Genomic DNA, 24,061 nt, shown 5'->3' on the forward strand with positions numbered 1-24,061 from the left:
AGCTAAGCACATGGTTCAGTCTGCTTTCCAACAGACTCTAGGAGACAAATTTACCTTTCAACAGGACAATAACCTAAAACACAAGGCCAAATCTACACTGGAGTTGCTTACCAATATGACACTGACATTTTGAATTCAGGCTGTAACACAACAAAATGTGGAATAAGTCAAGAGGTATGAATACTTTCTGAAGGCACTGTATACATATGGCCATATAAGTTTCTCTGCTGCTACAGAAACTGCTGACTTTCCATGACAACAGTGGTGTTGTTGCCATGGAGATAGGTATACAGCCCTTTGCAGATGGCAGCGAACTGTGAGTCACATGGAACGGCTTTACTGTTACACACACACATACACACACACACACACAGACACACACACACACACACACACAGACACATACACACACACACACACACACACACACACACACACACATTGGTGCATGCATGCATATGCAAGCATTCACACACAAACCAACAAGAACACACGCATGTAAGCACATGCCTGCACAACAACACGTCTCCTTCACCACTAGGGGCAATAAAGTCCTAGACCATTGTTACTCAACCCACAAGCAAGCATACAAGGCCCTCCTTCGTCCCCCTTTCAGCAAATCAGATCATGTCTCTATACTCCTGCTTCCTGTTTACAAACAGAAGCTTAGGAAGTACCCATGACGCGCGCCGTAGAGAAATGGTACTCCAAATCAGAGGCTATGTTAAAAGGATTATTTTGCTAGCGCTGACTGGAATATCTTTCGGGACTTCGCCGATAGCATCGACGAGCTAACTACCTCCATCTCGGGCTTCATCGGGAAATGCATCGCCGACGTTGTCCCCAGAGTGAAGGTCCGCTGCCTCCCCAATCAAAATCCCTGAGGTTTGTTCAACAAGGGAAATAGTTTATAAACATTGCCTAAAATTAGCTAACATATTCCATTTGTTTTGTGTTAGCCGCGGCCATTCGCTAACGTTAGCTAACAGTCTGAGAAGGCAGTGTGCAGCGAATGTAAGTGTCTGTTTCGGTTCTGAACCGCCGCTAAAAAGAATCAAGTGGCCCTGTAGACTTTATACTATATTTAGCAGGAATAGCTAAGTCATTTTCAGTTTGAATATTGTCGCTAAAAAGCCACAGTAATCCTTACAAAAAGTAGCTGTTACATGTAACATTTTGGAATGTTCATTCAAATCTTTCAACTGAAATTGTTGCTCTGGCAACATGTTCGCCGCAAACAGAAGCCTTGTTGAACTCGCCTCTGGATTAACACTGAGGTATGCGCTAAACTAAAGGACAGTGCTACCGCACACAGGGCTATTGCGGCCAACCCAGAGGCTACTGATGAGGACACGACCGTGTACAAGAAGTCCAACTATGACCTTCACAACGCCATCAAACTGGCAAAAGGACAATATAGGAACAAGTTGGAATCCTATTACACAGGCTCCGACGCTCTACGCATGTGGCAGGGGCTACAGTCTATTACGGATTACAAAGGTAGACCTAGCCGTGATCCATCCAACGATGCCTCTCTACCAGACCAACTCAATGCTTTTTATGCACGCTTCGACAAAAACAAAACAGAGCTGTGCCGAGGCCGAGGTGAGTAAGGTTTTTTATCTGGTCAACACTCGTAAAGCCACAGGGCTAATCGGTATTCCAGGGCGCGTTCTCAGAGCATGTGCAGACCAGCTGGCTGGCATCTTCACTGACATTTTCAACCTCTCCTTGTCCCAGTCTGTAATCCCCACGTCTCAAGCGGACCACCGTCATGTTCCCAAGAACTCTAAAGCTACCTGCCACAATGACTACCGCCCTGTAGCACTAATATCTATAATCATGAAGTGCTTTGAAAGGCTGGTCATGGCACACATCACCTCCAACATCCCAGACACCCTAGACCCACTACATCCTAGACCCAACAGATCTACAGAAGATGCAATCTCAATTGCACTCCACACTGCCCTCTCCTACCTGGACAAGAGGATTACCTATGTGAGAATGCTGTTCATCGACTACAGATCAGCGTTCAACACCATAGTGCCCTCAAAGCTTGTCACCAAGCTCGGGACCCTGAGACTGAACACCTCCGTTTGCAACTGGATCCTGGACTCCCTGACGGGCCGCCCCCAGGTGGTGAGGGTAGGCAACAACACATCCGCCACGCTGATCCTCAACAAGGGGACCCCCAGGAGTGTGTGCTCAGTCCCCTTCTGTACTCCCTGTTCAGCCATGACTGTGTGGCCAAGCACGACTCCAACTCCATCATCAAGTTTGCTGGCGACATGACGGTGGTAGGCCTGATCACCAACGGCAATGACACAGCCTACAGGAAGGAGGTCAGAGAACTAGCAGTGTGGTGCCAGGACAACAACCTCTCCCTCAAAGTCAGCAAGACCAAGTAGCTGATGGTGGACAACAGGAAACAGAGGGAGGGGTTCACACCCCCATCCACATTGACAGAGCCACAGTGGAGAGGGTCAAGAGCTTCCAGTTCCTCTGTGTCCACATCACTGAGGACTTCACATGGTCCTCTCATACCAGAACTATCATAAAGAAGGCAAGGTAACGCCTCTTCTCTGAAACTATTTGGCATGGCCCCTCAGATCCTTAGGAACTTTTACAGCTGCAACATTGAGAGCATCCTGACTGGTTGTATCACTCTCTGGTATGGCAAACGCACCGCCTGCGACCGGACGGCCCTACAGAGGGTGGTGCGGATGGCCCAGCACATCACTGGGGGTGAGCTCCCATCCATCCAGGAAGTACATGCCAGGCGATGTCTGAGAAAGGCCCCAAAACACTTGCCGTCCGGCAGGCAGTACCGGTGCATCAAGGCTCAGACAAACAGACTCCTACACAGCTTCTATCCCCTGGCCATAAGACTGTTAAATGGCTAAGACTACTGCTCTCCCTCTCCCACAGACTATCCACACTGACTATGCCCATCCACAGGTCTCTACCCACTCAGATACAACGTTCACTGCTTCTAAAATGATTATTGATTAGATATATTACTCCATCACGCTGCTGTCCATTGGTTATTGATTGCCATTACACTTAGTATCTATCTATTTATTCTGCTACTGGTCACTACTACTCCTGCTTACATGTATACACTGAGCGTACAAAACATTAGGCACACCTTCCTACTATTGAGTTGCACCCCCTTTTGCCCTCAGAACAGCCTCAGTTCGTCGGGGCATGGACTCTACAAGGTGTCGAAAGCGTTCCACAGGGATGCTGGCCCCATGTTGACTCCAATGCTGTCCACAGTTGTGTCAAGTTGGCTGGATGTCCTTTGGGTGGTGGACCATTGTTGGTACAAACGGGAAACTGTTGAGTGTGAAAAATCCACCACCCTCTGAATGGCGCACACAAACAATCCATGTCTCAATTAACTCTAGTCTTAAAAATCCTTCTTTAACCTAACTCCTCCCCTTCATCTACACTGATTGAAGTGGATTTAACAAGTGACATCAATAAGGGATCATAGCTTTCACCTGGATTCACCTGGTCAGTCTATGTCAGTGGTCACCAACCGGTCGAACTGGTCGATCACCAAACATTTCTGTAAATGTAATAGATCGTAATAAACTAGGAATAGATCATTTGTTGTATTACTACTATTACACACAGCATAATCATTTTGCTTCTTCTTTTTTTTTTGGACTGATGGCCTGCATCTGATGGTCAGTCTGAGGGGAGGGTGGGAGCAGCGGTGAGGCTGCCTCTCACCCGACTCACCGTCCCTCATCTCTCCCTCCCTCAAAGTGATAATCAATCAATCAATCAATTTTATTTTATATAGCCCTTCTTACATCAGCTAATATCTCGAAGTGCTGTACAGAAACCCAGCCTAAAACCCCAAACAGCTAGTAATGCAGGTGTAGAAGCACGGTGGCTAGGAAAAACTCCCTAGAAAGGCCAAAACCTAGGAAGAAACCTAGAGAGAAACCAGGCTATGAGGGGTGGCCAGTCCTCTTCTGGCTGTGCCGGGTGGAGATTATAACAGAACCATGCCAAGATGTTCAAAAATGTTCATAAGTGACAAGCATGGTCAAATAATAATCAGGAATAAATCTCAGTTGGCTTTTCATAGCCGATCATTAAGAGTTGAAAACAGCAGGTCTGGGACAGGTAGGGGTTCCATAACCGCAGGCAGAACAGTTGAAACTGGAATAGCAGCAAGGCCAGGCGGACTGGGGACAGCAAGGAGTCACCACGGCCGGTAGTCCCGACGTATGGTCCTAGGGCTCAGGTCTCTCAGTTGGCTTTTCATAGCCGATCATTAAGAGTTGAAAACAGCAGGTCTGGGACAGGTAGGTGTTTCGTAACCGCAGGCAGAACAGTTGAAACTGGAATAGCAGCAAGGCCAGGCGGACTGGGGACAGCAAGGTGTCATCATGCCCGGTAGTCCTGACGTATGGTCCTAGGGCTCAGGTTCTCAGAGAGAAAGAGAGAACGAGAGAATTAGAGAGAGCATACTTAAATTCACACAGGACACTGGATAAGACAGGAGAAGTACTCCAGGTATAACCAACTAACCCCAGCCCCCCGACACATAAACTACTGCAGCATAAATACTGGAGGCTGAGACAGGAGCGGTCCGGAGACACTGTGGCCCCATCCGAAGAAACCCCCGGACAGGGCCAAACAGGAAGGATATAACCCCACCCACTCTGCCAAAGCACAGCCCCCGCACCACTAGAGGGATATCCTCAACCACCAACTTACAATCCTGAGACAAGGCCGAGTATAGCCCACAGAGGTCTCCACCACAGCACAAACCAAGGGGGGGCGCCAACCCAGACAGGAAGATCACGTCAGTAACTCAACCCACTCAAGTGACGCACCCCTCCTAGGGACGGCATGAAAGAGCACCAGCAAGCCAGTGACTCAGCCCCTGTAACGGGGTTAGAGGCAGAGAACCCCAGTGGAGAGAGGGGAACCGGCCTGGCAGAGACAGCAAGGGCTGTTCGTTGCTCCAGAGCCTTTCCGTTCACCTTCACACTCCTGGGCCAGACTACACTCAATCATATGACCTACTGAAGAGATAAGTCTTCAGTAAAGACTTAAAGGTTGAGACCGAGTCTGCGTCTCTCACATGGGTAGGCAGACTGTTCCATAAAAATGGAGATCTATAGGAGAAAGCCCTGCCTCCCGCTGTTTGCTTAGAAATTCTAGGGACAATTAGGAGGCCTGCGTCTTGTGACCGTAGCGTACGTATTGGTATGTACGGCAGGACCAACTCGGAAAGATAGGTAGGAGCAAGCCCATGTAACGCTTTATAGGTTAACAGTAAAACCTTGAAATCAGCCCTTGCCTTAACAGGAAGCCAGTGTAGGGAAGCTAGCACTGGAGTAATATGATCAAATTTCTTGGTTCTAGTCAGGATTCTAGCAGCCGTATTTAGCACTAACTGAAGTTTATTTAGTGCTTTATCCGGGTAGCCGGAAAGTAGAGCATTGCAGTAGTCTAACCTAGAAGTAACAAATGCATGGATTAATTTTTCTGCATCATTTTTGGACAGAAAATTTCTGATTTTTGCAATGTTACGTAGATGGAAAAAAGCTGTCCTTGAAACAGTCTTGATATGTTCGTCAAAAGAGAGATCAGGGTCAAGAGTAACGCCGAGGTCCTTCACAGTTTTATTTGAGACGACTTTACAACCATCAAGATGAATTGTCAGATTTAACAGAAGATCTCTTTGTTTCTTGGGACCTAGAACAAGCATCTCTGTTTTGTCCGAGTTTAAAAGTAGAAAGTTTTCAGCCATCCACTTCCTTATGTCTGAAACACAGGCTTCTAGCGAGGGCAATTTTGGGGCTTCACCATGTTTCATTGAAATGTACAGCTGTGTGTCATCCGCATAGCAGTGAAAGTTAACATTATGTTTTCGAATAACATCCCCAAGAGGTAAAATATATAGTGAAAACAATAGTGGTCCTAAAACGGAACCTTGAGGAACACCGAAATGTACAGTTGATTTGTCGGAGGACAGACCATTCACAGAGACAAACTGATATCTTTCCGACAGGTAAGATCTAAACCAGGCCAGAACTTGTCCGTGTAGACCAATTTGGGTTTCCAGTCTCTCCAAAAGAATGTGGTGATCGATGGTGTCAAAGGCAGCACTAAGGTCTAGTAGCACGAGGACAGATGCAGAGCCTCGGTCTGATGCCATTAAAAGGTCATTTACCACCTTCACAAGTGCAGTCTCAGTGCTATGATGGGGTCTAAAACCAGACTGAAGCATTTCGTATACATTGTTTGTCTTCAGAAAGGCAGTGAGTTGCTGCGCAACAGCTTTTTCTAAAATGTTTGAGAGGAATGGAAGATTCGATATAGGCCGATAGTTTTTTATATTTTCCGGGTCAAGGTTTGGCTTTTTCAAGAGAGGCTTTATCACTGCCACTTTTAGTGAGTTTGGTACACATCCGGTGGATAGAGAGCTGTTTATTATGTTCAACATAGGAGGGCCAAGCACAGGAAGCAGCTCCTTCAGCAGTTTAGTAGGAATAGGATCCAGTATGCAGCTTGAAGGTTTAGAGGCCATGATTATTTTCATCATTGTGTCAAGAGATATAGTACTAAAACACTTAAGTGTCTCTCCCGATCCCAGGCCCTCGCAGAGCTGTGCAGATCCAGGACAGCTAAGCCCTGGAGGAATACGCAGATTCAAAGAGGAGTCCGTAATTTGCTTTCTAATGGTCATGATCTTTTCCTCAAAGAAGTTCATGAATTTATTACTGCTGAAGTGAAAGCCATCCTCTCTTGGGGAATGCTGCTTTTTAGTTAGCTTTGCAACAGTATCAAAAAGAAATTTTGGATTGTTCTTATTTTCCTCGATTAAGTTGGAAAAGTAGGATGATCGAGCAGCAGTGAGGGCTCTTCGGTACTGCACGGTACTGTCTTTCCAAGCTAGTCGGAAGACTTCCAGTTTGGTGTGGCGCCATTTCCGTTCCAATTTCCTGGAAGCTTGCTTCAAAGCTCGGGTATTTTCTGTATACCAGGGAGCTAGTTTCTTATGACAAATGTTTTTCGTTTTTAGGGGTGCAACTGCATCTAGGGTATTGCGCAAGGTTAAATTGAGTTCCTCAGTTAAGTGGTTAACTGATTTTTGTCCTCTGACGTCCTTGGGTAGGCAGAAGGAGTCTGGAAGGGCATCAAGGAATTTTTGTGTTGTCTGAGAATTTATAGCACGACTTTTGATGCTCCTTGGTTGGGGTCTGAGCAGATTATTTGTTGCGATTGCAAACGTAATAAAATGGTGGTCCGATAGTCCAGGATTTTGTGGAAAAACATTAAGATCTACAACATTTATTCCATGGGACAAAACTAGGTCCAGAGTATGACTGTGGCAGTGAGTAGGTCCAGAGACATGTTGGACAAAACCCACTGAGTCGATGATGGCTCCGAAAGACTTTTGGAGTGGGTCTGTGGACTTCTCCATGTGAATATTAAAATCACCAAAAATTAGAATATGATCTGCTATGACTACAAGGTCTGATAGGAATTCAGGAAACTCAGAGAGGAACGCTGTATATGGCCCAGGAGGCCTGTAAACAGTAGCTATAAAAAGTGATTGAGTAGGCTGCATAGATTTCATGACTAGAAGCTCAAAAGATGAAAACGCCATTTTTTTTTTTGTAAATTGAAATTTGCTATCGTAAATGTTAGCAACACCTCCGCCTTTGCGGGATGCACGGGGAATATGGTCACTAGTGTAACCAGGAGGTGAGGCCTCATTTAACACAGCAAATTCATCAGGCTTAAGCCATGTTTCAGTCAGGCCAATCACATCAAGATTATGATCAGTGATTAGTTCATTGACTATGACTGCCTTTGAAGTGAGGGATCTAACATTAAGTAACCCTATTTTGAGATGTGAGGTATCACGATCTCTTTCAATAATGGCAGGAATGGAGGAGGTCTTTATCCTAATAAGATTGCTAGGGTGAACACCGCCATGTTTAGTTTTGCCCAACCTAGGTCGAGGCACAGACACAGTCTCAATGGGTATGGCTGAGCTGACTACACTGACTGTGCTATTGGCAGACTCCACTAAGCTGGCAGGTTGGCTAACAGCCTGCTGCCTGGCCTGCACCCTATTTCACTGTGGGGCTAGAGGAGTTAGAGCCCTATCTATGTTGGTAGATAAGAGGAGAGCACCCCTCCAGCTAGGATGTACTGGGCCTATAGCCTACTCCACAAACCTCAATGCCACAGACCTGTTTTTAATTGGTTAATGTTGCATAGGCTTATGTTATTTAAGTCATGTTAGAAAATAAATATCAGCGGTAGATCTCGTCCTGTTTACATGTATATCCTACTACCAGTCACTTGTAATGTATAAAAACCCACCTCAACCACTCCAGCACCACTTCACATTGATTGAGGTACTGACACTGACATGTATATACTTGCATTCTCGTGTTTCTTTTAACTCTCATCATAGTTCTTGTGTGGATTTTATTCGTATTTAAATTTGTTATTCTAATTTCTATTATTATCTATAATATTATTATTATCACTGTATTGTTGAAAAGAGCTCTCAAGGTAAGAATTTCACTGTGCTGTTTCACACCTGTTGTATCCTGTGCACGTGGCAAATAAACGTTGAAACTTGAAACAGTGCACACACACACACACATTCACATCGACCTGTGTGAAACTCTATTCAACTTCAATGCTAACTCTTTCTAACTCTCACACTCTCCCGATAGACACACATACACCCTGGTAAGGTACTAAAGTAAATCTATTAAACCAAGTCCAAGTCAGTGACTGATGATCGTGGCCTCACGGTAAATATCTGTATTAGCATAAGCAAATCAGAGACTTCCCTGAAGCATATTAAATTAAATGTGTCAGCCATTGTTCACACACACACACATGGACGCACAACGCACACACACACACAGAGCAGGATTGCATTATACAGAATGTGTTTCTTTGTTTTCAATGTACCAGATTTTTCTTTGGAACCATTTCGGACTCATACTGTGGTACTCAATGTGGTCTGTCAAAGGTCTGTCTTCATAAAAACAGTTGATAATGTTAGCTGCCAAATGGTAAGACTGTCTATCATCCGCCATAAATTGTGATTTTACAAAAATGAGGGAAATCGTAATTAGCCGTTTTAAAACACCACAGAATGTTATAATCTTAAAACTGTAGATTGACATGACAGTTGGTGATAACTCAATCATGTTGGTTTTAAAGACAAAAAAATAAGCAACGGTGGCAAGGGAAAAGGAGGCGCCAAGCGTCACCGCAAAGTTCTCTGTGATAACATCCAGGGAATCACCAAGCCCGCTATATGCCGTCTAGCTCGCTGTGGCGGTGTGAAGCGTATTTCCGGTCTGATCTGCTACAGAGCTATTTGCTGCTTACAGTAAATCAAACACACACAAACACATACAGATGGGACTTTACTTTCTACAAGTGATTAGCAATTCCTTTATCAAACAGTTATCTGAAAACACACCTGCCCAATTATTCATTAATGGATAGGCTGCAGTGCAGGAAATTACAATTCAAACAAAACATCAATGATATTTAAAGATCTTTCTCCAAACGTCACATTTCGAAGTTGCTCCTAATGCTAAATTTGGAAGTGTTTTTTTACACCCTGCGTTGACTCCTCCTGCTCAGCATCATTATGTGTCTCCAAACATTACATTTAGAAGTTAAGGGTTAAGGTTTTGCATAGGGTTAAAACATTACGTTTAGGCATTCATTCCAAATGGTTCAGTTAAGGGTTAAGGTTTGGGATAGGGTAAAAAAAACCAAAGAAAACAAGTGTCCACAATTGGGATTGAACACGCGACCTTCGGATCCGGAGTCATGGGATTACGAAATTTCAAAGCTAAGGGTTAAGGTTTTGTATAGGGTCAAACATTAAGTTTAGGCATTCATTCTGAATGGTTAAGTTAAGGGTTATGGTTTGGGATAGGGTTAACACTAGAACCACTAAAGCAGTCATTTGGACTGCTCATGAATAAAAAAAATGGTATTACTCCACCATTTTTAAAGTCATGCCCCGCTCCGTCCTTGACGTTTCCTAAATAAGTCTATATAATACACTGCCGTTTGTCACGGTTTCTGCCGAGGCTGCTTCTCCTCCTTGTTCGGGCAGGCTTCGGCGGTCGTCGTCTCCGGAGTACTAGCTGCCACCGTTCTATGTTTCGATGTTCGTTTGGTTTGGTCTGTTTGTACACCTGTTCTTTGTTAGTGTTGATTATGTGCCCTATAAGTTCTCTTAGGTTTTGTCATGTGTTGTGTGTAATTGTTACGTGTCAGCTATGCGTCAGTTTGTTCTCTCTCGTTCTGTTTGTTTTGAGAGAGTGTCCGCACTGTGTGCGCAGTTTGAGTTACGCACTGTTCCCTGTGTGCGTAATTGTTTCGCTTGCCCTCCGGCTGGGATTTTGCCGTGAGTCTTTTGTATTATTTTGATCCTCACTAAAGACTGTTGAAGAGCCTCTGTTGTCCTGCGCTTGATTTCTGCACCACATCTACGCTCAGCCCTTGACAGAATTACACACCTTCATGGAATCAGCAGGAGCCGCCTCATCTGTCGAGGCAATCGAGGAGCGCCTTCGCGGACAGGATCAAAAGATCAGTTGGATTGGGAACTCTCTCGAGGGGGTGGTGGAGACCCTCCGTAGATGGGAGACCGGCGGGGCTCCCACGCATCCACCCCTCGCACCATCGCCATCAGCCAGTCCGCCTGTTCAACTTCCGGAACCCAGTGGGATTCGGCTCTCGCTCCCGAGGGCGTATGATGGTACCGCTGCCGGGTGTCAGGGTTTCCTTCTACAAGTCGAACTTTACCTAGCCACTGTATACCCGGTGCCCTCGGGATACAAGAGCGTTTCCGCCCTCATCTCCTGTCTCACCGGCAAGGCGTTGGAATGGGCCAACGCCGAATGGAGGAGGATAGACGCCGCTACTATCACATATGCTGAATTCTCCCGCCGCTTCCGGACTGTGTTCGACCATCCACCGGAGGGGAAAGCGGCGGGGGAGCGTCTGTTCTACCTCCGGCAGGGGATGAGGAGTGCCCAAGATTTTGCACTGGAGTTCCGGACTCTAGCGGCTGATGCAGGGTGGAATGAGCGGGCCCTCAGAGACCACTTTCGCTGCAGCCTCAGGGAGGACGTCCGTAGAGAGTTGGCCTGCAGGGACACCACTCTCACCTTTGACCAACTGGTGGACATGGCAATTCGCCTAGACACCCTGCTGGCCACCCGCGGACGCCCTGGGGGGGGGGGGGTCGCCCATTCCACCCTCCAGCACCTCCGAGTCTAGTCCCATGGAGCTCGGAGGGGCTGGCGCTAGAGAACGGAGGAGAGGGAGTTCGAGGGGGGCCGTCCCCTGCACCAACTGTGGCCGTGGAGGACACACTGCGGCCAGGTGCTGGGGAGGGTCTCCTGAGGGACGAGACGGCAGGCCACGCGCTGGGGAGTCCTTCCTGGTGAGTAGGCGCCCCACTTACCCAGAGCTCTCTGTCGTGCACATAACCATACCTGTTTGTTTTTTACAGGTTGCACCTCGTTCCCAGCATAAGGCGCTAGTAGATTCAGGCGCGGCTGGGAATTTTGTAGATCGTAAGTTTTGTAAAGAGTTAGGAATTCCTCTCCTTCCTGTTAAAGATCCCTTCCCTGTACATGCCCTAGATAGCCGTCCGTTGGGATCGGGGTTGATGAGGGAGGTCACAGCGCCACTTAGGATGGAGACGCAGGGAGGTCATGAGGAGACGATTCAGCTATATCTGATTGACTCTCCTGCGTATCCGGTGGTGCTGGGGCTTCCCTGGTTGATTACTCATGATCCCACTATTTCGTGGCGAGAGAGGGCTCTTAAGGGGTGGTCTGCCCAGTGTGTGGGGCGATGTCTGGGGGTTTCCGTGGGGGCGACCTCGGTGGAGAGTCCAAACCAAGTGCCCGCATTGCACATTCCCCCCGAGTATGAGGATCTGGCAGTCGTGTTTAGCAAGGCGAGGGCGGCGCGATTGCCACCTCATAGACAGGGGGATTGTGTGATAGATCTCCAGGCAGGAGCGGCGCTCCCGCGGAGCCATGTGTATCCGTTGTCGCAAGAGGAGAAGAGAGCTATGGAGACATACATAGCTGAGTCTCTGAGACAGGGATACATACGGCCCTCCACTTCCCCTGCGTCCTCGAGCTTCTTTTTTGTGAAGAAGAAAGATGGAGGTTTGCGCCCCTGTATTGATTACCGTGGTCTCAATCAGATTACTGTAAAATACAGTTATCCACTCCCTCTGATTGCGACTATGACGGAGTCATTACACGGGGCAAGGTTCTTCACAAAATTGGACCTCAGGAGCGCCTACAACTTGGTGCGCATTAGGGAGGGCGATGAATGGAAGACAGCATTTAGTACCACCTCGGGTCATTACGAGTATCTCGTCATGCCATACGGTCTAATGAATGCTCCGTCAGTCTTCCAATCCTTTGTGGATGAGATTTTCCGGGACATGCAGGGACAGGGGGTGATCGTGTATATCGACGATATTCTGGAGTACAGTTCTACCCGAGCCGAGCATGTAGCCCTGGTGCGCCGAGTATTGAGGAGACTGTTGGAGCACGACCTGTATGTCAAGGCAGAGAAATGTCTGTTTTTCCAGGAGTCGGTCTCCTTTTTGGGTTATCAGTTGTCTGCGTCAGGGGTGAAGATGGAGGTTGACCGTGTGTCGGCCGTGCGTAATTGGCAAACCCCAACCACTGTTAAAGAGGTGCAGCAGTTCTTGGGCTTTGCGAATTACTACCGGAGGTTTATCCGGGGTTTTGGACAGGTGGCAGCTCCCATCACGTCCCTTCCGGTGCGCTTGCGGTGGTCAGTTGAAGCGGACAGGGCTTTTGGGAGACTGAAGGACCTGTTTACTAGGTCCGTTGAGCCCACTCCCATACTACCAAAGTCTTGTTTGGTGGCACCGGTGGTGTGGGAGGTCGATGCTGAAATCGAGCGGGCGTTACGTACCGACCCTAGTCCTCCCCAGTGTCCGGTGGGTCGGACATACGTTCCGCTCGAGGTTCAGGATCGACTCATTTATTGGGCTCACACGTCACCCTCCTCTGGCCATCCAGGTATTGGCCGGACAGTGCACTGCCTTAGCACGAAGTACTGGTGGCCAACGTTAGCCAGGGATGTGAGGGTTTATGTTTCCTCCTGCTCGGTGTGTGCCCAGTGTAAGGCGCCCAGACATTTGCCCAGGGGTAAGTTACAACCCCTGCCCGTTCCACAACGACCCTGGTCGCACCTCTCGGTGGATTTTGTTACAGACCTTCCCCCCTCACAGGGGAATACCACCATTCTGGTCGTTGTGGACCGGTTCTCGAAGGCCTGTCGTCTCCTTCCCATGCCGGGTCTCCCTACTGCCCTACAGACCGCTGAGGCACTATTCACCCACGTCTTCCGGCATTACGGGGTACCCGAGGATATAGTGTCTGATCGAGGCCCCCAATTTACCTCCAGAGTCTGGAGAGCTTTCATGGAGCGCTTGGGGGTTTCGGTTAGCCTTACCTCGGGGTACCACCCGGAGAGCAATGGGCAGGTCGAACGTGTGAACCAGGATGTGGGTAGGTTTCTGAGGTCATATTGCCAGGGCCGGCCGGAGGAGTGGGCGAGGTATGTTCCCTGGGCCGAGATGGCACAGAACTCTCTCCGCCACTCCTCCACCAAACTAACTCCGTTCCAGTGTGTTTTAGGATACCAGCCGGCTCTGGCACCTTGGCATCAGAGCCAGATCGAGGCCCCTGCAGTGGATGAGTGGGTGCGGCGCTCGGAGGATTTGCAGCGGGCCATCCGTCAACAGAAGACGAGCGCCGATCTCCACCGCAGTGAGGGACCAGTGTACGCACCGGGAGATCGGGTCTGGCTCTCGACCAGAAACCTGCCCCTCCGCCTGCCCTGCCGGAAGCTGGGTCGGCGGTTTGTGGGGCCTTTTAAAGTCCTGAGGAGGTTGAACAAGGTGTGTTACAGGTTACAATTGCCTATTGATTACAAGAATATTAACCCCTCGTTCCATGTGTCTCTCCTCAGGCCGGTGGTAGCTGGTCCACTGCAGGACTTTGAGATAGAGGAGACTCCTCCGCCCCCGCTGGACATCGAGGGGGCTCCGGCGTACACTGTTCGGTCCATCCTGGATTCGAGACGCCGGATGGGGGGGCTCCAATATCTCGTGGAGTGGGAGGGGTACGGCCCGGAGGAGCGGTGCTGGGTGCCGAGGAGGGACATTTTAGACCCGTCTCTTCTGACCGAGTTCCATCGTGGTCATCCTACGCGCCCTGCTCCGCGTCCGCCTGGTCGTCTTCGAGGCCGGGGTCGGCGCACGGCTGGAGCCGCGCGTCAAGGGGGGGGGTACAGTCACGGTTTCTGCCGAGGCTGCTTCTCCTCCTTGTTCGGGCAGGCTTCGGCGGTCGTCGTCTCCGGAGTACTAGCTGCCACCGTTCTATGTTTCGATGTTCGTTTGGTTTGGTCTGTTTGTACACCTGTTCTTTGTTAGTGTTGATTATGTGCCCTATAAGTTCTCTTAGGTTTTGTCATGTGTTGTGTGTAATTGTTACGTGTCAGCTATGCGTCAGTTTGTTCTCGCTCGTTCTGTTTGTTTTGAGAGAGTGTCCGCACTGTGTGCGCAGTTTGAGTTACGCACTGTTCCCTGTGTGCGTAATTGTTTCGCTTGCCCTCCGGCTGGGATTTTGCCGTGAGTCTTTTGTATTATTTTGATCCTCACTAAAGACTGTTGAAGAGCCTCTGTTGTCCTGCGCTTGATTTCTGCACCACATCTACGCTCAGCCCTTGACAGCGTTGTTAGAATCGTAATATCACAAACAGAACTGGAGTTATAACCCATTTTAGGAAGGCTTGTCATTTTTTGAATGGTTTTCTACCGTTACCCCTCCTTCTCCCGACAGCAGGGCCTGCTCCTCTCCTTCTCCTGGTGCCGTGCCATTGATAATCACCCCGAAGCTGCCGTGCCCAGTTGATAATCCCCCCGAAGCTGCCGTACCCAGTTGATAATCCCCCCAAAGCTGCCGTACCCAGTTGATAATCACCCCGAAGCTGCCGTGCTCAGTTGATAATCCCCCCGAAGCTGCCGTACCCAGTTGATAATCACCCCGAAGCTGCCGTACCCAGTTGATAATCCCCCCGAAGCTGCCGTACCCAGTTGATAATCCCCCCGAAGCTGCCGTACCCAGTTGATAATCCCCCCGAAGCTGTCGTACCCAGTTGATAATCACCCCCAAGCTGCCGTGCTCAGTTGATAATCACCCCGAAGCTGCCGTGCTCAGTTGATAATCCAAAAGAAGCTGCCATGCCCAGTTGATAATCACCCCGAAGCTGCCGTACCCAGTTGATAATCCCCCCGAAGCTGCCGTACCCAGTTGATAATCACCCCGAAGCTGCCGTACCCAGTTGATAATCACCCCGAAGCTGCCGTACCCAGTTGATAATCACCCCGAAGCTGCCGTGCTCAGTTGATAATCACCCCGAAGCTGCCGTGCTCAGTTGATAATCCAAAAGAAGCTGCCATGCCCAGTTGATAATCACCCCGAAGCTGCCATGCCCAGTTGATAATCACCCCGATAATTGCCTCGAACTTAACCTCAACTATACCGACTTCACACATACAGTATAACAACAGAAAAAATAAATAGTAAAGTAAAGTATGATGGGGGAGAAAGGGGGATAATGGGTGAGTTGATGAGCGAGGTGAAGGGAACAGTGCATAATTATGTAATCACCAATTGTGAATGAAGAACTGGGTGGGCCATTCTATGGAATTGATAAATATATTATAATCTCAAAATGATATCAGTCCGCCGAATCCAAGCACTCTTATCAGTCTACTCTGGCCTACTTGGAGTACACAGTGAGAGTATTCGTAATTTACAATGGCAAGAAGACCAAGATGAATGAATGCACATGCTACATTAGCATTGCTACAAAATCTGAATGAAAACGACTCAGATGGTGGGGAAAAAATTTGTCATGACATTTCTGATGATTATTATTCTGATTCTCCGAGGTCTAAGCGCAAAAAAATGTTACACACTGAGCCTGCGCCGCGCCACCACCAAATGAAACAGTTAGACAGGAGAGATGAAGGGACGACACCATTTGGATAGAACAAGCCGGAGACAATGCTACGGGCCGATTATCAGCACAAAATGTCATCGCTGAGAGAGCAGACTCTAGATCTCAAGCAAAAAACAACATCAGCAACGCTCTCACCAGCTTTTGTTTACGTGACATGGACATGCTCCAACTGATGCCATTTCGTGAAGACGCACATTATGTAAGCACGAGCAGACAATAATTGTAAATTTTTGACTGCTGTCATAGCGACACTTATATTCATTATAATGCCATTATTGCTTTTGTGCTTATGTTCACTATTTATCAAGCACACTTGGTGCTTACAGTGGCTTGCGAAAGTATTCACCCCCCTTGGCATTTTTCCTATTTTGTTGCCTTACAACCTGGAATTAAAATTGATTTTTTGGTGGGGGTTGTATCATTTGATTTACACAACATGCTTACCACTTTGAAGATCCAAAATATTTTTTTTTGTGAAACAAACAAGAAATAAGAGAAAAAAACAGAAAACTTGAGTGTGCATAAATATTCACCCCCACACCCCAAAGTCAATTATTTGTAGAGCCACCTTTTGCAGCAATTACAGCTGCAAGACTCTTGGGGTATGTCTCTATAAGCTTGGCACCTAGCCACTGGGATTTTATCCCATTCTTCAAGGCAAAACTGCTCCAGCTCCTTCAAGTTGGATGGGTTCCGCTGGTGTACAGCAATCTTTAAGTCATACCACATATTCTCAATTGGATTGAGGTCTGGGCTTTGACTAGGCCATTCCAAGACATTTAAATGTTTCCCCTTCAACCACTCGAATGTTGCTTTAGCAGTATGCTTAGGGTCATTGTCATGCTGGAAGGTGAACCTCCGTCCCAGTCTCAAATCTCTGGAAGACTGAAACAGGTTTCCCTCAAGAATTTCCCCTTTATTTAGCACCATCCATCATTCCTTCAATTCTGACCAGTTTCCCAGTCCCTGCCGATGAAAAACATCCCCACAGCATGATGCTGCCACCACCATGCTTCATTGTGGGGATGGTGTTCTCGGGGTGATGAGAGGTCTTGGGTTTGCGCCAGATATAGTGTTTTCCTTGATGGCAAAAAAGCTCAATTTTAGTCTCATCTGACCAGAGTACCTTCTTCCATATGTTTGGGAAGTCTCCCACATGCCTTTTGGCAATTCTTTAAGCAATGGCTTTTTTCTGGCCACTCTTCCGTAAAGCCCAGCTCTGTGGAGTGTACGGCTTAAAGTGGTCCTATGGACAGATACTCCAATCTCCGCTGTGGAGCTTTGCAGCTCCTTTAGGGTTATATTTGGTCTCTTTGTTGCCTCTCTGATTAAAGCCCTCCTTGCCTGGTCCGTGAGTTTTGGTGGGCGGCCCTCTCTTGGCAGGTTTGTTGTGGTGCCATATTCTTTCCATTTTTTATTAATGGATTTAATGGTGCTCCGTGGGATGTTCAAAGTTTGGAGAGCTCCTTGGTCTTCATGGTGCTGCTTGCTTGGTGGTGCCCCTTGCTTAGTGGTGTTGCAGACTCTTGGGCCTTTCAGAACAGGTGTATATATACTGAGATCAAATGACAGATCATGTGGAACTTAAATAAAGTCCACCTCTGTGCAATCTAACTAATTATGTGAATTCTGAAGGTAATTGGTTGCACCAGATCTTAATTAGGGGCTTCATAGCAAAGGGGGTGAATACATACAGTGAGGGAAAAAAGTATTTGATCCCCTGCTGATTTTGTACGTTTGCCCACTGACAAAGAAATGATCAGTCTATCATTTTAAATGGTAGGTTTATTTGAACAGTGAGAGACAGAATAACAACAACAAAATCCAGAAAAACGCATGTCAAAAATGTTATAAATTGATTTGCATTTTAATGAGGGAAATAAGTATTTGACCCCTCTGCAAAACATGACTTAGGTGGAAAAACCCTTGTTGGCAATCACAGAGGTCAGACATTTCTTGTAGTTGGCCACCAGGTTTGCACACATCTCAGGAGGGATTTTGTCCCACTCCTGTTTGCAGATCTTCTCCAAGTCATTAAGGTTTTGAGGCTGACGTTTGGCAACTCGAACCTTCAGCTCCCTCCACAGATTTTCTATGGGATTAAAGGTCTGGAGACTGGCTAGGCCACTCCAGGACCTTAATGTGCTTCTTCTTGAGCCACTCCTTTGTTGCCTTGGCCGTATGTTTTGGGTAATTGTCATGCTGGAATACCCATCCACGACCCATTTTCAATGCCCTGGCTGAGGGAAGGAGGTTCTTACCCAAGATTTGACGGTACATGGCCTCGTCCATTGTCCCTTTGATGAGGTGAAGTTGTCCTGTCCCCTTAGCAGAAAAACACCCCCAAAGCATAATGTTTCCACCTCCATGTTTGACAGAGGGGATGGTGTTCTTGGGGTCATAGGCAGCATTCCTCCTCCTCCAAACACGGTGAGTTGAGTTGATGCCAAAGAGCTTGATTTTGGTCTCATCTGACCACAACACTTTCACCCAGTTCTCCTCTGAATCATTGAGATGTTCATTGGCAAACTTCAGACGGACATGTATATGTGCTTTCTTGATCAGGGGGACCTTGCAGGCGCTGCAGGATTTCAGTCCTTCACGGCGTAGTGTGTTACCAATTGTTTTCTTGGTGACTATGTTCCCAGCTGCCTTGAGATCATTGACAAGATCCTCCCGTGTAGTTCTGGGCTGATTCCTCACCGTTCTCATGATCATTGCAACTCCACGAGGTGAAATCTTGCATGGAGCCCCAGGCAGAGTGAGATTGACAGTGTTTTGTGTTTCTTCCATTTGCGAATAATCGCACCAACTGTTGTCACCTTCTCACCAAGCTGCTTGGCGATGGTCTTGTAGCCCATTCCAGCCTTGTGTAGGTCTACAATCCTGTCCCTGACATCCTTGGAGAGCTCTTTGGTCTTGGCCAAGGTGGAGAGTTTGGAATCTGATTGATTGATTGCTTCTGTGGACAGGTGTATTTTATACAGGTAACAACCTGAGATTAGGAGCACTCCCTTTAAGAGTGTGCTCCTAATCTCAGCTCGTTACCTGTATAAAAGACACCTGGGAGCCAGAAATCTTTCTGATTGAGAGGGGGTCAAATACTTATTTCCCTCATTAAAATGCAAATCAATTTATAACATTTTTGACATGCGTTTTTTCTGGATTTTGTTGTTGTTATTCTGTCTCTCACTGTTCAAATAAACCTACCATTAAAATTATAGACTGATCATTTCTTTGTCAGTGGGCAAACTTACAAAATCAGCAGGGGATCAAATACTTTTTTCCCTCACTGTACATGGCAAAAATAAAATGTGGGCCTACAAAGAGGGAATGTCAGCTCACTGTTTTACTCCTCTCAAACTTGATATGTTAATAAAGCTTTGTTGATTAAGATATATTTCCAAGAGGTCTCAGGAGCCAAACCCTTTATCGACAGTCTTGACTACTTCACGGTTGCATTGGGCAGACAAAAAAAAAGCCTTAATTGAGATGACGGGAGGATATGCCTGGTTTTTAATTAAATAAAACAAAATGAGTTTTTTATGTTTCTAAATATGAAGTATACAGGCACCAAAAGCACATTAGGCTACTCTTGTTCCATGCGCATCTGGGCAGTGTGCGTCACGGCTGGATAGGCTGCGTTTCTGCTGTTAAAAGTCATGCCAAAACCAACTGCGTTACTGCTAAAAAACAGCTTTTGGTTGGTCTTAAATATCCCTATCAGCGCTGCCTGAAATTAGCACTTTGGATCATGTTCTAAGGACACACCTCAAATATTACCACCCTCTGAGAGCAAGCGAGCTGATATAAGACAGGTAAATTGCTGAACCTGGCGTTAGGGCAGAAAAATGCCAGTGCGCCAGTTTTTACATGACAAAACTGCAAACTAACACCAACCGAAAATAGAGCCCTTTCTGTACTTGACTATGGCGAGTGTTGTGTGTGTGTGTGTGTGTGTGTGTGTGTGTGTGTGTGTGTGTGTGTGTGTGTGTGTGTGTGTGTGTGTGTGTGTGTGTGTATAAATCATGTGAATGTGAATGTCCGTGCTACGTGCATGTCTGTGTGTGTGCTGCTCCTCCTCCTCCTCCTCCTCCTCCTCCTCCTCCTCACCTGGCTCCTGTCCTTGTCGACCTTCTTGAAGCACTTATTGAGGGACAGGTTGTGCCTGACAGAGTTCTTCCAGCCCGTGGGAGCGTTGGCGAAGTAGGGGAAGTGTTCCAGGATCCAGTTGTATATCTCCTTCACCGGCAGCCTCTTGGACGGAGCGTCCTCAATGGCCATGAAGATCAGGCAGCTGAACGAATAGGGAGGCTTACAGTTGGGGTTCCGATCGACGTCATACGTCAGATCCCCGCCCGCTATCGGCGACGGCGGCATGTTGTCGTGGTCCCTGTCGCCACGGTTACCGTCCCCACCCCCTTCGCCACCCACGGGGCTGACGCTGCGCAGCACGGGGTCTCCGAAGCTGTTGAGCAGGTTCTTGCTCTCATGGAGCCAGTTGAGATTGGTCAACTCCTCATCCTCCATACCTGGGGTGGAGGTGCCTTTCACAGGCTTGGCGGCCCCGCCGGTAAGGGGTGCCAAGGGGAGGGCCAGGGGGGCGGGGAGGGCCAGGTCGAGTTCCTCGGCCTCCTGCAGGGCGCGGGACAGCGAGCCGGCCTGGTAGAGGTGGGACAGGCTGGCGCTGGCCACACTGATACCAGACACCTCTGGCTTCTTACTGGGGGGCATGACGGGACCCATGGACACCACCACCACCACCTAGACTCCTGGAGGTCAGATAGAGAGGGGGGTTAGTCTTAGACAGTTAGTCAATGGAGATAGATAGAGAGAGAGGTTAATTATAAACATTGACCTTACGATTCCATCATGACAGCTGGAGGACACAACGTTACACACACACACACACACACACACACACCTCATGCAACCTGACTTTTCTGAATACTCCAAATTACACCCCACACACACACTCCCACTGAAATACTTTACACACTGCTGTTCAGGGTGTTCAGGACCAGTTTATTATTCTAAAACCACCCATTCTAAAACTGACTGCAACTCTTTGTTTAGGGTTGCAGTGACTTCATTAGCTGTGGTTGCTGACACATATAGGGTTAAATCATCAGCATACATGGACACACAGGCTTTGTTTAATGCCAGTGGCAGGTTATTGGTAAAAATAGAAAAGAGTAGAGGGCCAAGAAAGCTGCCCTGTGGTACACCACACTTTACATGTTTAATATTAGAGAAGCTTCCATTAAAGAAGACCCTCTGTGTTCTATTAGATAGATAGCTCTAAATCCTCAATATAGCAGAGGTTGAAAAGCCATAACACACGTCTTGTCAACATCAGGTTATGGTCAATAATTTCAAAGGTTGCACTGAAATCTAACAGTACAGCTCCCACAATCTTCTTATTATCCATTTCTTTCAGCCAATCATCAGTAATTTGTGTCAGTGCAGTACATGTTGAGTGCCCTTCTATATAGGCATGCTGAAATACACTCAGTGGCCAGTTTATTAGGTACACCACCCCGTTCACGAAAATGGATCGCTCCTACAGACAGTGAGTCATGTGACCGTGGCTTGCTAAATATAGCAGGCTGACAGGCATCGAGGCATTTAGTTACTGTTCGATTGAACGTTAGAATGCGACTGAGCGTGGTAGGATCATCGGTGCCAGGCGTGCTGGATCCAGTATTTCAGAAACGGCAGTCCTCCTGGGCTTTTCACGCATGACTGTGTCTAGGGTTTACCGAGAATGGTGCGACAAACAAAAAACATCCAGTCAGCAGCAGTCCTGTGGGTGAAAACAGCTTGTTGATGAGAGAGGTCGAAGGAGAATGGCAAGAATCGTGCAAGCTAACAGGCGGCCCACAAACAGACAAATAACACTGCAGTACAACAGTGGTGTGCAGAATGGCATCTCGGAAAGCACAACTCGTCGATCCTTGTCACGGATGGGCAGCCGACCAATCAGCCTGTTACCGGTGCTTAGCAAACTTTTGGAAAAAATGGTGTTTGACCAAATAAAATGTTATTTTACAGAAAAAAAAATTAACAACAGACTTTCAGCATGCTTATACGGAAGGGCACTCACATGCTCGGCACTGACAGAAATGATTGATGATTGGCTGAAAGAAATTGATAATAAGAAGATTGTGGGAGCTGTACTGTTAGATTTCAGTGCAACCTTTGAAATTATTGACCATAACCTGATGTTGACAAGACGTGTGTTATGGCTTTTCAACCTCTGCTATATTGAGGATTTAGAGCTATCTATCTAATAGAACACAGAGGGTCTTCTTTAATGGAAGCTTCTCTAATATTAAACATGTAAAGTGTGGTGTACCACAGGGCAGCTTTCTTGGCCCTCTACTCTTTTCTATTTTTACCAATAACCTGCCACTGGCATTAAACAAAGCCTGTGTGTCCATGTATGCTGATGATTTAACCCTATATGTGTCAGCAACCACAGCTAATGAAGTCACTGCAACCCTTAACAAAGAGTTGCAGTCAGTTTTAGAATGGGTGGTTTTAGAATAATAAACTGGTCCTGAACACCCTGAACAGCAGTGTGTAAAGTATTTCAGTGGGAGTGTGTGTGTGGGGTGTAATTTGGAATTAAAAAAATTAACAACAGACTTTCAGCATGCTTATACGGAAGGGCACTCACATGCTCGGCACTGACAGAAATGATTGATGATTGGCTGAAAGAAATTGATAATAAGAAGATTGTGGGAGCTGTTTTGTTAGATTTCAGTGCAGCTTTTGATATCACTGATCATAACCTACTGCTGACAAAACGTAGGTGTTATGGATTTACATCCTCTGCCTTATCATGGACCGACAGTTACCTATCTAATAGAACACAGAGGGGTTTTCTTTAATGGAAGCCTCTCTAATGCAAATTCGGTTGAGTGTTGTGTACCGCAGGGCAGCCGGCTTGGGCCATTATTGTTTTCTGTGACCTTCCACTGACATTGAATAAAGCCTGTGTGTCTATGTATGCTGACGACTCAACCGTATACACCAGCTACGACAGTAAAATAAATAACGGACACCTTCAACATAAAACTCCAGTCAGTTTTAGAATTGGTAACTAGCAATAGGCTGGTACTAAAAATCTCAATGGTTGCTAAAATGGGAAGAGGTCTATCCATGATAAGGCGTTGCTCTGCTTTCTTGACATCTAAATCAACCAGGCAGGTCCTACAGGCCCTAGTTTTGTCACACCTGGACTACTGCCCAGTTGTGTGGTCAAGAAGGACAATGGAAAATTGCAGCTGGTCCAGAACAGAGCAGCACGTATTGCACTTAGACGTACATGGAGGGTGACTGTCAGTTGCATGCATGTCAATCTCTCCTGGCACAAAGCTGAGGAGAGATTTACTGCATCACTATTGGTCTTTTGCGAGGTGTTGATGGGTTGAAGGTACCGAACTGTCTGTTCAAGCAGTGCGTCAATCTGTCAGTTTAAGCTGTTTTTTTGCATTGGATGCGTCTCAATCCACCAAATTCACCAGTGTCGAACTTCCACATCTGCGATGAAAGATGGCAGAGCTAGAGCGGTGTTTGTCAGACCATGAGATATCTCACGTAAACGTCGGTTTGACCTACAAACTAATGGGACCCCACTGTGGAAAGGGGAGATTCCCGCGAATACGATGTTGTTCCATTTTACTCTATGACCCCCACAAGTGTCACAGGACTCATCTGAAGGTAAGCGGCACCGGTTTTAAAAAAAGTATGAAGGTAGTTTTGTGCCTACCCCAAAAAAGGGGTTAAATATGTGTTTAAAAATATATATATATTTCCAGAGTTTTTTTTCTCCTAGATTTATGACAGACACTTCAAAGCCTTGTTTATTATGATTCATTTTTTTACTGTCCTTTTTGCCTTTTATGAATGTGTTATTCGATGC

General features: G+C 47.1%; 1 protein-coding gene across 1 annotated transcript in view; it reads right to left on the minus strand.

Annotated features, from left to right (window-relative positions):
- Positions 1–20,877, minus strand: part of LOC311103004 (forkhead box protein N3-like) — a gene marked incomplete at both ends in the record, with an annotated part of 86,839 nt that extends 65,962 nt beyond the window's left edge. The window contains one exon of the mRNA XM_084144499.1: positions 20,245–20,877. Coding sequence (XP_084000625.1) covers positions 20,245–20,877 — 633 coding nt within the window. The remainder of the gene's footprint in view (positions 1–20,244) is intronic.
- Between the last annotated feature and the right edge of the window lie 3,184 nt (positions 20,878–24,061).

The sequence above is a fragment of the Coregonus lavaretus genome (genome assembly GCF_964263955.1).
Source record: "Coregonus lavaretus genome assembly, chromosome: 27".
Taxonomy (NCBI): domain Eukaryota; kingdom Metazoa; phylum Chordata; class Actinopteri; order Salmoniformes; family Salmonidae; genus Coregonus; species Coregonus lavaretus.